Source organism: Anopheles funestus, chromosome 2RL, assembly GCF_943734845.2.
Source record: "Anopheles funestus chromosome 2RL, idAnoFuneDA-416_04, whole genome shotgun sequence".
In the NCBI taxonomy this organism is placed as follows: Eukaryota; Metazoa; Arthropoda; class Insecta; order Diptera; family Culicidae; genus Anopheles; species Anopheles funestus.
The window spans coordinates 10714257-10726885 of record NC_064598.1 but is presented as its reverse complement, the minus strand read 5'-3'; the positions used below and the strand labels follow the sequence as shown (position 1 = coordinate 10726885).

General features: G+C 41.3%; 2 protein-coding genes across 2 annotated transcripts; one reads left to right on the top strand and one right to left on the bottom strand.

Moving 5' to 3' along the window:
* Positions 1–54: 54 nt before the first annotated feature.
* LOC125765990 (LSM12 homolog A) lies at positions 55–1851 on the bottom strand. Its single transcript, XM_049431564.1, has 5 exons — positions 1562–1851; positions 1178–1311; positions 850–969; positions 469–585; positions 55–400 (listed from the first exon to the last, which is right to left on the bottom strand). The coding sequence occupies exons 1-5, from the start codon at positions 1683–1685 to the stop codon at positions 329–331; spliced, it is 567 nt and encodes a 188-aa protein (XP_049287521.1). The 5' UTR covers positions 1686–1851; the 3' UTR covers positions 55–328.
* Positions 1852–2551: 700 nt separating this feature from the next.
* LOC125765926 (A-kinase anchor protein 1, mitochondrial) lies at positions 2552–6189 on the top strand. The gene is made up of 5 exons (XM_049431460.1): positions 2552–2738; positions 2882–4030; positions 4135–4522; positions 4602–4735; positions 5391–6189. The coding sequence occupies exons 2-5, from the start codon at positions 2903–2905 to the stop codon at positions 5448–5450; spliced, it is 1710 nt and encodes a 569-aa protein (XP_049287417.1). The 5' UTR covers positions 2552–2738; positions 2882–2902; the 3' UTR covers positions 5451–6189.
* The last annotated feature ends 6440 nt before the right edge of the window (positions 6190–12629 follow it).

Genomic DNA, 12629 nt, shown 5'->3' with positions numbered 1-12629 from the left:
CGGAATACGCGCCATACCGTCGGGGGAAGGAACCGAGCATGGTGTGACAAAAAATTACCTTTTCACTGTTTATGTTTATTGTTTTTTTTTGTTGTTGTTGTGATTTTACTCGATCTATTCTTCGCTAACCGCCTAACCATATCCAGATCCTAGCCATCCAAAAACCGCCCATTCATCATCAACCAAGCATACTGGCCCTGCCCGAAGAATGCTTCCTGGTACACGTCACATTCGCACAAAGTACATTCACGGTTTGATCCTTGGCTCGGCCATCACCATACACGCCCGCGATATCCGTACCGACCAGCAATTCCCCACGGCGGGGCAATCAATTCGCAGCAATGTCTGCCGCCGATGTGCTTTGATTTATGTTGGCTTGATCGTTTTCGTGTTTTTCCACCTGAAACGGAGAATAAGCAAACGTCACAACGTGGTTCCCGATGTGCGGTAGGAACAGTAAACGCTTACGATCTTCTTCACGTAGCTCAGCTGTCGCTGGTCGGAACTGTTCACGTTGTCTACTTTGTATGGAGGTGTTATCGTTACGTCTTTGCAGACCACAATATTTGGACCGGACCAGGTGACCTGAAAGGAAGTAGAAGAAGGAAAACAGTAATCAATTTGCAAGTTTTGTGTATTGGATTTGACTCGATCAAAAGCTTTCCTTGCTACCGTCAAAACTTGATCTGATGCGCTGGTTGTTATAGAAACCACCAATATGAGATGCTTGTTCTTAGTAGCCAAAGCGTAAACAAGCTTTCACGCAGTCTATTGATTGCATCAGATATGTGGTTTAAAAAACCCCCCTAAAGCGAAAAAGTGATAATAAAATAACATTTGGCAACTTACCTGTTTGATAGTGCGTGCGATAGCCATGTAAAGGTTCTGACCTTCGGGACTGACGCCGGCAGAAAGCGCAGTTAGCTGGAGTCGTTTCTGTTCCACCTGATTCCTGGCGCGGGTGCTCAACTGAAGGCGAAAGGAAGCAATCGTTTACTAGCGACGTGCACCGGAAGTAGACTAACAAACGCAGAACAACAGTGTTGCAAGTGATCGCTGCAAGTGCATCAGACGACGAGCGTCGCGCTTGCAGCAGCGAGCAGCAGTAGCAACAGCAGCACCGAGCAGTGTGTAGCACAGTGTAAGCAACCGGAAAAGAAGCCAAAGTCATACTTACGCGTTCCAGATTTAACGACAGCGGTTGCTCCGGAACTATGCAGACTTCCTTTTTCACCTGAACATCGCTGCACATTGCTAGATTGACGATGTAGACGTCGTTCAGTTTTGCGGATTTACTCGCCGAAGGGCATTCTGTTGTTGGGGAGGGGGGAGAAAGCTAGTTAAGGAAAACCTAGCGGAAGCTAAAACGATAACACTGAAAAATCAACGACAATCATCGATGGCCGTGGCCAGCTAGAAACATAAACAAAGAACAACAGCAAGTACGGAAGCAATGCCGATTATTGCTACAGCGTTTTCTTGCTGGAACGCCACAGTAATGCTGAAGCATGCTTGATTCCCATCGCTTTGGTTTACTTTCACGCCACTTTGAAAAGGATACTTAGTATGAGCATTTTCGTTTGCTGATCGAACGCCAACACCTCGCCCTCGATGTTGGCATTGTAGCACGTCGTACACTCTACCGTGCTGCCGATAGAGAAACAGTCCTGGACCAGGCCAGCCATTACGACGGTGTTTTTATTTTCGATCGAGCGCTGCACTTATTCGCGTTTCTACTGCTGTCGTTCTCTCTGGCTTTACTTTCTCAATCGTTCATTTATTATTATCGAAATGACAGAATTGCAGTTTTCTCCACAACATGACGTTTGGCAAGCGAAACGCAGCAAGCGAAGGTGACGCACCGCTTCGTGCTATTCAGCCATGTTGGACCAACCTCTGACGGGAGCAACAGCACTGATTGTGGGAAATTTAAATTGCCGACAAAAACAGGTGTCCTTACGCACTGAAGAAATTTGTAAGCGCATCAAACGTTTTGGGGTTCTTTTTGCTAAATATTGTTATGAAGGAGTCAATATCGCATTTGGTTCAGACGAATTTCAAGTTTTAGATATTTGTTGAAAAGGGTTTTCTTTTACTTGAATGCAATATGTGGATTTTACGGATTTATTACAAAAATTAAACCTAGAAGTAAATATTTATTAGCATATGAGATAAACAATTTAAACAAACATACGGCCTGGTAGTTCCATTTAAAAAAACACACAATTTCATCACTGTCGCATTACTACCATGCAAACCACCTTGCGTTTAAATCCCTGGAAACCACCTGCATTTCAATTTCTAGTAAAATATCGTTATGAGCCCGAAAATGGTAAAAAAAACACATTTCAAGGACAAATACCACACGGACAGGAAGGATAATGAGTTGTACTAAAGTTTTAGTACAGCGAAATTCCCAAAAACCGCTGAACGACAGTTTGACACAATCGTTTATAAGCTCTAGTTGGGATGTTTCTTCGTACGGTGTGCGGTAAGTCAACGCCTGAGCCTTGGCTCGTAAACAGAGCGAACTGACAGCCGGGATTGGCAGGTAGAAAAAATGCATGCGGCAGCAATCTTCGCCAAGAGACGGGCAGCCGGTGTTCGAGATCGCCATGTTTGTATTAGCCAACATAAACCTCAATACACGTGTGCGTTGGTTGCGAGATAAAGTGTGAATAAAAGAGTATTTTCTTGCAATTTTTAACCAAATATAACGCTATTCGTAGGTACCAAGCGTAAGTATTTGCCACAAGACAGAATCTACCGTCGGCCAGTAGTATTTCGTGCGAATTTTTGCAAATTCGCCGGGTTGTCTGAGCTACGGCACTGCGATGTACATGTATATGTATAGTGCTTTTGAAATTCCGCATCATTTCAGTGCCGCACTGCAAAAACCAAAATGATTGCTGGTCGTCCACTGCTCTTTCTATCGCTGCCAAGTCTAGCGCTAATTGTGGGACTGGTTTGGTACCGTCGCAAATTCAAGCCGGACGCAGGTGATCGTGGCGGAGAAAAAAGCAAAGAATGTGAAAGTACGATCACGTCGCGCGGTGTCAGTGCAGCGGAGCTCGAGCCGGACATGCGACAGAGTTCTTCACTGCCGATACAACAGTCGGCTAACAGCAGCAATGGGGCGGAAAACTGGGAAAACTGTTCGGGTTCGGGCCATTCGTCGGCCGGTTCGTCGCGTTCGGCCCCGATAGACATCGTGCCGAACAAGAGTCCCTCCAAGGGCGACGACACAAACGACCTGTTGGGTCGTTTGAACCTGGTAGAGCATGATAATGAGGAGTTCAGCTTCAGCCCGTCGATTGACTTACCCGGCTCGGTCGTTTCACGCTATCCGACCAACCTGAGAAAATTCAACCAAATGATGGAACCGACGAAGGAACCGGTCGTGATACGTCCGACCAAGGCGGCATCACTGCAGAGCGGACACTTCCGGATGTCGGATGAAAATGGTAACGCCAGTCCGGAATCTTCCCCGCCGCAGAAACATAACACACCACAGCAGCAAACACAAGGCAATGAGAGTGACCGGGTGAACGGTAACAGCGTGACGGAATGTAACGATACGATGAACGGTGATACCTTTGACCGGAAAACGGAAACGTTTGATGAACGTAACGAACAAACCGGTAGCCCTCCGCTCAGCATTTGTAGCGTGCGCTCCGAAGACTCGGGCAAGGGCTCCAGCCCACCGCACTCGGTTGGACCTTCGGCGTCCATGTACGAGTTCCTGGTGCCCGCCTTTCTCGTGGCCGGCGTGCTTGGCAAGGATGGTTCGTTTGTGAAGCACATCAAAAAGAAGACCGGTGCCAACGTGATCATCAAGCGCAATCCGGATACACACGTTAGCAAAATTTGCACACTGGACGGTACGCAGCAGGAAATTCAGGACGCGCTGAGAGTGATCCGGGATAAGTTCCCCCTGAAACGGTTTCCCACCCTTACGCTGCAGCGCATTGAAATTAGCCGCGTCGAGACGGTAATACCGATATCGTTGATGAATGACACGTGCTCAAGCGTAAGTTTTGTTTTCGTTAATTTGTTTTTGTAACACATTAAGACAAAACAAATAATTGGTCTGCTTCGATTGTTTTGTTTTTGTGCTGAATTTTCTTTCTTTAGCTGCCGCTGGTCGAGGGTATCAACAATGACGTCGCCATTAGTTGCATCATAAACGTTGGCCATCTGTTTGTGCACCAACCGCTCCATCCAACCCACCTGACGCTTAACAGTATGCAGAACTCTCTTAATCAAAGTTACACCGCCAACGAGGCTCCCGTACTGCCAGAGATCATACCGAACGCGGTCTGTGTGGCGTTCGTCGCCGAAAACTGGTATCGGGCGCAGGTCGTACAGCACATCCCGGAAAGCAATTTGGTTTTAGTGAAATATCTGGACTACGGTGGTTTCTCAATGCTGCCCCCACTAAACCTACGTCAAATCCGAACAGATTTCATCTCCGTACCGTTCCAATCGATAGAATGTGTACTGTCCAACATTCAGCCGATTGGTAAGCGCGGTGTAAACATGGCCTTGGGCGTGGTGAGCGATGAAAAGATGTGCTCATTCCGTATTCCGTTTCCTTCCAGATGATAGCTGGTCTGTGGAAGCCACCGAACAGTTCCGTAGGTTAACAAATAATGCTATCATGCAAGCACAAGTAGCGGGATATACTGAGGAGGGTGTTCCCGAAATTTACCTATTTTCTTCAATAGCAAAAGATGTAAGTATACCTATTTGTGCTGTTTTCAAAGCATTCTTCTTAATTACATATAAAGTGCTGCTTGCAGCTCAACTGTAAACATTCCTTATGGTGGTGGTGCATTATTTGAAGCTAATCTTCAAATTGGTTACGTGTGGTGCTCAAGTGCACAAAGCGATCATTCGTTTTTTTTGTGTGTGCAAAACCAAACAACCTCACTAGCTTATCATATTTTAGTTTAACAGTGTAGATGTTGTACAGCTGCGGTTAGATTGGTGCCCTTATCGGCGCGTTTTTGTCGCTGTTTGTTACGGAAACTAAGCGATAGCGTGTTTGATAGTGAACTGTTGTTTTTGTTTTCGAAATTCTCTTGTGTGAGTGCTGCAAGATTGTGGTGATTTTGTGATATTTTGCACTTGTTTAAATAGTAAATTATTTCTTTGCTGTTTACATCTATAAACTGGTCGTGATACCGCAATTAATGGGAATTACGTTGATTGTTTTCCGATCCTAAATACACCTGCTGATTAGATAAAGTTTTTTGATTCGCATAATCTTTCCACCAAACCACCAAAATCGTGTGCAAATATTAAATTACGTATTTTATAGCCTTCTTATATAAGATATAACTTATTCACAAGTTCCCTCTCCCCTTTTTTATCTCTTCTCCTTTCAGAATGTAATTTTCATTAATCAAGAAATGGTTGCTCGCGGCTACGCTAGATGGATTGACTGAACTGTGTGAATGCAAAGTAGGTGAACAAATTAATAACAAATTTAAAATGCATATATAAGGAACAATCGATGAGATTGAAGGTAAGGGAGTGCGCTAGGAAGATAATGTGGGGAATGGGAATTACAGCAAGAACGAGAACGATCAGCAGACTGTTTTTGGGTGATGTCAAGGGCTTGTCAAACAGTTAGAAGAAGCATTAAAGCATTAGTGCGATCAAAAGTGACGAACGAGTAGCGGTGTGGCTTGGTTCAAAAAGCCACTTCCCATCCTATTTAAACACATTTAAATATCTTCTCGTTCCGGTTACCGATCCAGTTGAGCCCCTGAAATCTGTATCCAATTTTGGGTAATGCGCCAACAACGGATTAATGTAACCATACAACTATACTCGTGCGGGTGCTTTCATCAACCAGCAACCAGCTCCATTTCACGTCTCTCAACCTGCACATTTTCCCACCCACAGACAAACCCTTTCTGTTGGTCATCGTTCGCGCTTGGTACTGAACGCCTCCTTATCGTCATATTCTCATTACTACAGTCCTTCCTCGTTACTGTTACAATTATTAAAATGAAGAAAATTTGTGAATAATACGTTAAAAACATAAGAATGCGAAAACCCGTCGTTCAAGTTTTTTTTTCTTCGCGTGTCTTACAGTACTGCAGCTAAGGCACATTATTATTTTAGTTATTTTGTATAAGGGTATTTATGAAATAAATTCAACAAAATTAATTGATCTTACGCATGTGTGTAACGTTTTTTTCCGTAGTGCGCAGAGGAAAGAAACATCCGTGACCCGCGTGAATCATCGAAAGAAAATCTTTTTCCTTTCCACAACACAATGAAACACGGACGATTGGTGGTTGAAGAAGGTACGGTTATCGGCGTATTTGTTAGATCGTTCAAAGTTGTTAGCTCAATACGGTGCTGCTGCACGGTTGTACCGAAAATACGGATCGTTCTAAATTTAGTATCGGCACACACAGCATTAATTAGGCCAAATCCGAGTGTCTTCGACGCTTGTGCAGTACGGATGCGTATTTTGTGCGGAAAAAGAATTGTATACACCCCTAACCGAAAAGACCAACACACACACACGCGCATGGTACGGTGATACGTGCGAGACATTTCAAGATGCGCAGATCAAACGAGGGACAGAACACGAACGATGCAGAGATACTTAAATTCCTCGGCATCTGTGTACACACTGTGAAAGTATTTAGTTTTTCCTTAACGCGTTTAAAACTGTTCTTTTCATATTTGTTACTTTTTTTGCAACCGAAATGTCTCTTGCCAGCTTGCCACGTGTTTGTGTGTGCTTTTTTTTCGTATGAATCAAACAACAACGTATATCGTTCAACTTTCAGAAAATGTCGTTTGGCATAGGCATACCATACTTTCAAATCTTTTGAACATTGGCCCGTCCCATGTGATCACCACAAGCGGCAGCAGCAGCCGGCCACGAGTTCAACTTTCCAAAAGTCATTGCGTCTACTTGTGTTTCTGCTATCGTTTCTGCCCGAAGCAGCAGGTTACGGTTTGACCGGTTTGGCGAAGATTATTGTTACGTTGTTGTGTGTGCTGCTTCTTTTTAAATATTAATGGGTCAATGCAGACTCGATATGAATCACGCGCGGGCCCATAAACCGAACATGTTGCGAGCGGAAATGCTGTTGCGTGTCGATGCTGCGGCAGCCGGTTTTGATTGATCGTTCGATCACGCGCTGGTGTACAATGTTTTGATTCAATTTTCTAGCCAACGTGTTGGTTAGTACACGTGTGCAAATGCAATGTAATGTTTGCAACGTATGCATGATTACTTTAGTATGGGAAAAACTGTAATATCACTATCACTCATAGTGAGCAAATAAAGTCAAGGAAAGCGAGAAATGGTAAATCAAGTCCTTCTGAGGTGCCTTTCTGAGCAGTGCCGAGAGATGGTAAAAAGTATTTAAAATCACATATGACATACTAAAATACAACTAATTTTGATGAGTTGCTTTACACAACATACGAAATAGTTATTATAAAACAACTAAACATTTTCGTTAAAAAAATAGTAATATGACGATGTGGTCTAAATACCGAGATGGCATCACCCATTGACGATACAACAACATTAAGGAGATTTTAATTTAAAATGGAAATTTAGAATGAGACAAGTAAAATTAGAAGTCATATCGCGTTAAGTACAGCACTCAGTTGGAAAAGTCCTAGGACACTCTTACAGTTAACCCAGTTCCTTTTCTATAAGGTCCAACTAGGTCCACGAAAGTGGCTACTCTCCTCAGGAATTCTGTGAGGGTCGTTTGTTGAATGCAATGAATATGAATGCCGATAGTTTTGGTGTTTTAAGGGATATCTCTTTGAAGGAAGAGGATCATGTCATTATGCATTAGACGCTCAACTACATCTTATTAATCTTATTCTCGCGAAGATATGCATATGTCGACATTTTGTGCCCTTTATGTGGTCTTATAGGCGATATGGCTGCTACAAAGAAGTATTTACTATAACTTTGCTAAAGCAAAAATATCTTGACGAAGCAAGATAAACTGACTGGCAATTGTACACACTAACAATAGTACAAGTAAACACAACATAAATGAAAGGTACATTTGGTTGGTCTTAGAGGAATCTCTTCCGAAGCGAAACCGCGTACGCAGGATAAATTATCCTGCTATCAAGGAACCACAGAAATGGCAGGCCAAAAACTTTTGAGGCTTTAGTGCCACAAAAGGAGAAGAAAAGATCTTCGCTTTTTGATAAACGATTATCTAGTAGGTGAAGATAGTAACATCCGTATGGCGTGTAAAAGTAGTACAACCAATGTTAAGCTTTGTTTAAAGGATCACGACAAAGCGTGGTATAAATTAATGGAAATTAACAACTGCTTATTTGCTTATTAAACAAAACTGGAGAGACTCCTATGTACAGTCCGTACAGTCCTTTTAGATCGTCCACAGAGAAGACTTAGTAGGTCTAAACTGAGGTGGAGTGATGGTGTTGATAAGTCCGCCAAGAAGGGCACTCGATCGTGAGGGTTTAGGGGACTCCTAAAGCACCGCAGGACCGACCAACCGGAAATCGATTGTATCGTGTGATAAGTAAGTTAGTATTCTTTACACAATTCATAAGTGTATGTTTTAAGCTTGTATTTCATTTGTAAATCGTTGTTTTCTCGCTAGCTATAATTGAAGTATCTGCTTTCAAAATAATTTTAAATTATTTGGTGGTATTTCACTTAATGCTCGCGACAAAACCAGTTTGAGCTGCTCAATGTATATGTCCTCTTAAAGAAATCAGAGGTGAATGTGAAGCACAGGACATTGAGGGACATTAAATGTGAAATAGTAAATTGTAAACGAAGAAGTCTTCGTTTACTAAACAGTCTTGGTTTAGTAGGATAATATCCTAAACTACACTGGGTCACCGACAAGTCTTGTAGTGCTTTTACAGTTGATTTCTGTTCCTGATATATAGTGAACCAAAACTAACCTATAGGACATTGGTTTAAAAAAAAGTCCTTTGACCAAATTTCTTCGAAAACCAAACAAATGTTTCGTTTTCGTGCATTAGCTTTCGTTTAAGTAGCTCTATATTCTAACATTAGAAGTGTTTAAAGCACTTTCAAAAAGAGTCTTTTAAAACCTTTCAATAAGTCACCATTCTTTGCACTTTGGAAGCAATTTGCAACACCACCGGTGCATCAGTGCAGTTCAGGTCTCTTGCCCACATCACGTCCGTTACCGCTTCCGGGGATGGTTCTTTTGTCTTATTAGTATATTTTAAAATTTAATGCATGTTGCTATCCTTACGTGCAATTAATTATCGTGCGCCCCCCCCCGCTCCCCCAACAAAACCATCTCCAAAAAATTGCCCCCCCATCGCTGTAGGCTTTTATTTTTATCGACAAACGGAATGTATTATATAAGTAGTTTGTGGTTAAACATTATGTAAAACCATCCTACATGGTAGGTTTGGCAAAACGAAAGAAAAAAGAAACCCCCAGTAGAACACCCCAAAAAATCGAGCAAAATGGCCAAAAAATACAATACCTTTTTTGACGATGGCATGTACTGATATTCCAACCCGACTCCGTCACAAATTCGCCAATCCTCAATCCTCCACCCTTCACAGGTTGGCCCTATTTTGTCCATCGATTCCGGGCGAGGTGTGACCGGGCCTGGGCACCACATCTGCGTGTCACGCCCGGTTATATGTGAGTGCAATAAAACATATAAAGTATTTGCTCGGACTAACCAAACATAATCTACGCCCGGTTGGTTGGCCCGGATGGGTACTACCCGAGGGGTTGTACTACAATTTCCCGTACCTACCCAGCCCACGGATAGGCACACATTATTATATCCTAGCACGGCGGAAGCCCCAAAACTGGTGGCTGGAGTTCCCAAAAAAAAAACACACACACACACGCATATATGTATACACAAAACAAAAATTAACAAAAAAAGAAAATGCCTGATGAGAACCAATCGAAAATGTGCAGTAAAATAATAAGAATTAATTATCACCGAAACAACAAAAGCAAAATAATTATACACTTATGCAGAGCTTCCCTGTCCCCTTTTGTGCGTTGCCAACCTAACCCCGCAAAACTCCCATTCCTTTCCGGTCCGTTCCGGTGCATATCCTTTAGATGAGCCAAACGGCAAAGAACTGTTTGTGGGGATTCGCTGTAAAAGGATACGGGCAACGAGGTTTTTGGGAGCGGAATGTGTGGCTGTTGATATGCAAAATAAAAATCGCATCACACATATGTCCGGTCCAAACATCGTTCCATAATGGTGGCCGTGTGCGCCCATGCGGGAATTTGGTGGGTGACAATTTTTTGGCAGTAAATAGTAGTTTCGTGTAAATAATTATTTTGCAACTATTGTAGTTGGTGTAAAAATTCGCAGCACCTTTAGAATGTTCCCTTTTTTGGCTGAGCATTCACAGGTGAATCTACAGAAATATTTGAAGCGGAAAATAGCAAAAAATTGATCGATTGCATCTAAAGTTTCCGCGTATTCTACATAGCTGAACCAAATTTTCAAATATATTAATCAGGAAATATAATACCATCTCTCGCCGACAACCAATTGACCTCACCGGGGGTTCCTCGGCTCCCTAACCCCAACCCCTGGATGCTGGATTTGCAATAAACGGAAAAGTATGCACATAATATATTAAAAAAAAACAGTTAAAAACTTGCAGCAAAAGTACATTTGAAGCCCTGGCAATGCTATTGATTTTGGAGTGGTTTGCATAACATTAAAAAAAAACAACAACAAACAAACAAACAAAACCTCCACAAAAAAGTATCGCTGCAATTGACAATATTTGTCATTTTTGATATATCCACTTGCTGCGTGTACGGTCGATCGGTTTTGATGCTGTGGGGATTATTTTCTTTCGAATGAATTATTATTATCTCGGCTGTGCACGTGAAGCGCAGATCAGCGCGGGAAGTATGCGTGCTTGTGCGTGTGTTTAATTTTGTTCATTTTTCGCCACTATCAAGTTGTTAATGTTAATGCAAAAAATCTTTCAAGAGGGGATTTAGACCTCGTCGTCATTTTAATCTCGTCTTACCAACGTTTGTAGCACACTTCAGCAGCAGTTGAAGTGTTTACTCGTTTAAAACAAAATTGTGGAGTATCTGTTCGTTGGTGTAACGTTTAACAAAATGCCCTCATCATACGATAGTTTGTACAGCATTTAATGAAACTCTTCATCACATATTCTGTGTGCTAGACTGATAAAGATTTCGATTAATTGCCACTGCTGAGCGACGTTCAATTCTGATGATCTTTTCTCCATTGCCTGTTAGGTTGCATGAAAGTTATTGTTGTATGCGACATTTGGGCCACCTTGCATGGAACGATCTATTTCTAAACACGTGCGCATGTTGCATTTGTTTCACATTTTCTTCAATTTGAATTCTGTAAAAAAGTTTTTGGAGACACATTATAATGAAAATAAATTTAAATTTTACTTCCTTCAGAATTGTCTCGTTTTGTTGTAATTATACTCATCGCTCGCTTTTTTATTATATTTTACATTGCATCAACAATTTATCTTGGTATCTCGAGAAGTTTTCCATCCAAAAATGTAATCTTCTCCAATAACGATCACTAACTTTGATTAAGTCATAGTTTTGCTAATTTTCAGAATCTCTCTCTACCGATCACATGCTGTTCCCCAGGATCACACATTTAGGAAATCTTACTCAACAAACCTAACATAATATTGTGGCAATTGATATTGAACTATCAAAATATACAGTAGCCGCTACAAAATGAGTATCCCTTTTAACGAGCTCACATAACAATTGAATCGAAATGCTACGAAAATACCCCTTTCACCCAGCAAAATGAAGCATAAAGATGATTTAAGTTCTTAGATCTTTGATTTTTGTGTGGAAGTAGAAATATTCAATTTATCAAGATATTTCAAACGTTACGTTTCGAATGCCGCTGGGGGGGAAAGCTCTGGAAAAGCCTGAAAAGGACAAGCTTTAAACATAGAAACTGTTGATTCATTAGTAATAACGATCAGAGACTATTTATTTCCATTGACTAATAATTTAAACCATTCGAGAATAGTTCTGTTTTATTTAACAAATGTGGCTTATGTATTGACGAAATGCTGAAGCTCACCTTTACTAATTCATTGTCAAAGTGGATAAGCAAATAGTAAGTAATATTGAATATAGATTGAGGAAAAGTATTTTAACTTAATTGAAGAAATTTCCCATTTCCAAGAGACCACAAAAAATGATATAACACTATAAAACATCGTTTTAAGCAGAAAAAATTGCATTAAGTATTGTTGTCACAGATTCAGAGGAATTCTTTTGTCGAATTTAGAAACATGGGAAAACATTTTCTTCTTGGAGATGAATTCATAGAATACAGCACTCATAAAGATAAACGATGATAACAGATTAAATGAATATTCTTTGCATAAAAGCTCGAACTATAAACTATGTAATGTTAGCGTTATGACTGAAGTATCTAGAAGCGGATGATTGATTAGCATATAAGAAGGTAAAGCTACGTCAAATAAACCATTATAACAAAAGTAAGACCTCGCTGCAGGTCGCTAAGTCAATTAAAAAAAGTCGTTGTGTGGAAGAAGTTATCGTCGGTAGATTACTGAAAAATTATCTGGAA

Bases quoted from the DNA above. Each gene is read 5' to 3' on its own strand.
- LOC125765990 (XM_049431564.1), bottom strand. From the start codon at position 1,685: ATGGCTGGCCTGGTCCAGGACTGTTTCTCTATCGGCAGCACGGTAGAG. The intron at 1,312-1,561 runs GTATCCTTTTCA...CCCCAACAACAG, and splicing joins AACGAAAATGCTCATACTAA to AATGCCCTTCGGCGAGTAAA. The intron at 586-849 runs GTAAGTTGCCAA...ACTTCCTTTCAG, and splicing joins TCGCACGCACTATCAAACAG to GTCACCTGGTCCGGTCCAAA.
- LOC125765926 (XM_049431460.1), top strand. From the start codon at position 2,903: ATGATTGCTGGTCGTCCACTGCTCTTTCTATCGCTGCCAAGTCTAGCG. The intron at 4,031-4,134 runs GTAAGTTTTGTT...TTCTTTCTTTAG, and splicing joins TGAATGACACGTGCTCAAGC to CTGCCGCTGGTCGAGGGTAT. The intron at 4,523-4,601 runs GTAAGCGCGGTG...GTTTCCTTCCAG, and splicing joins GTCCAACATTCAGCCGATTG to ATGATAGCTGGTCTGTGGAA.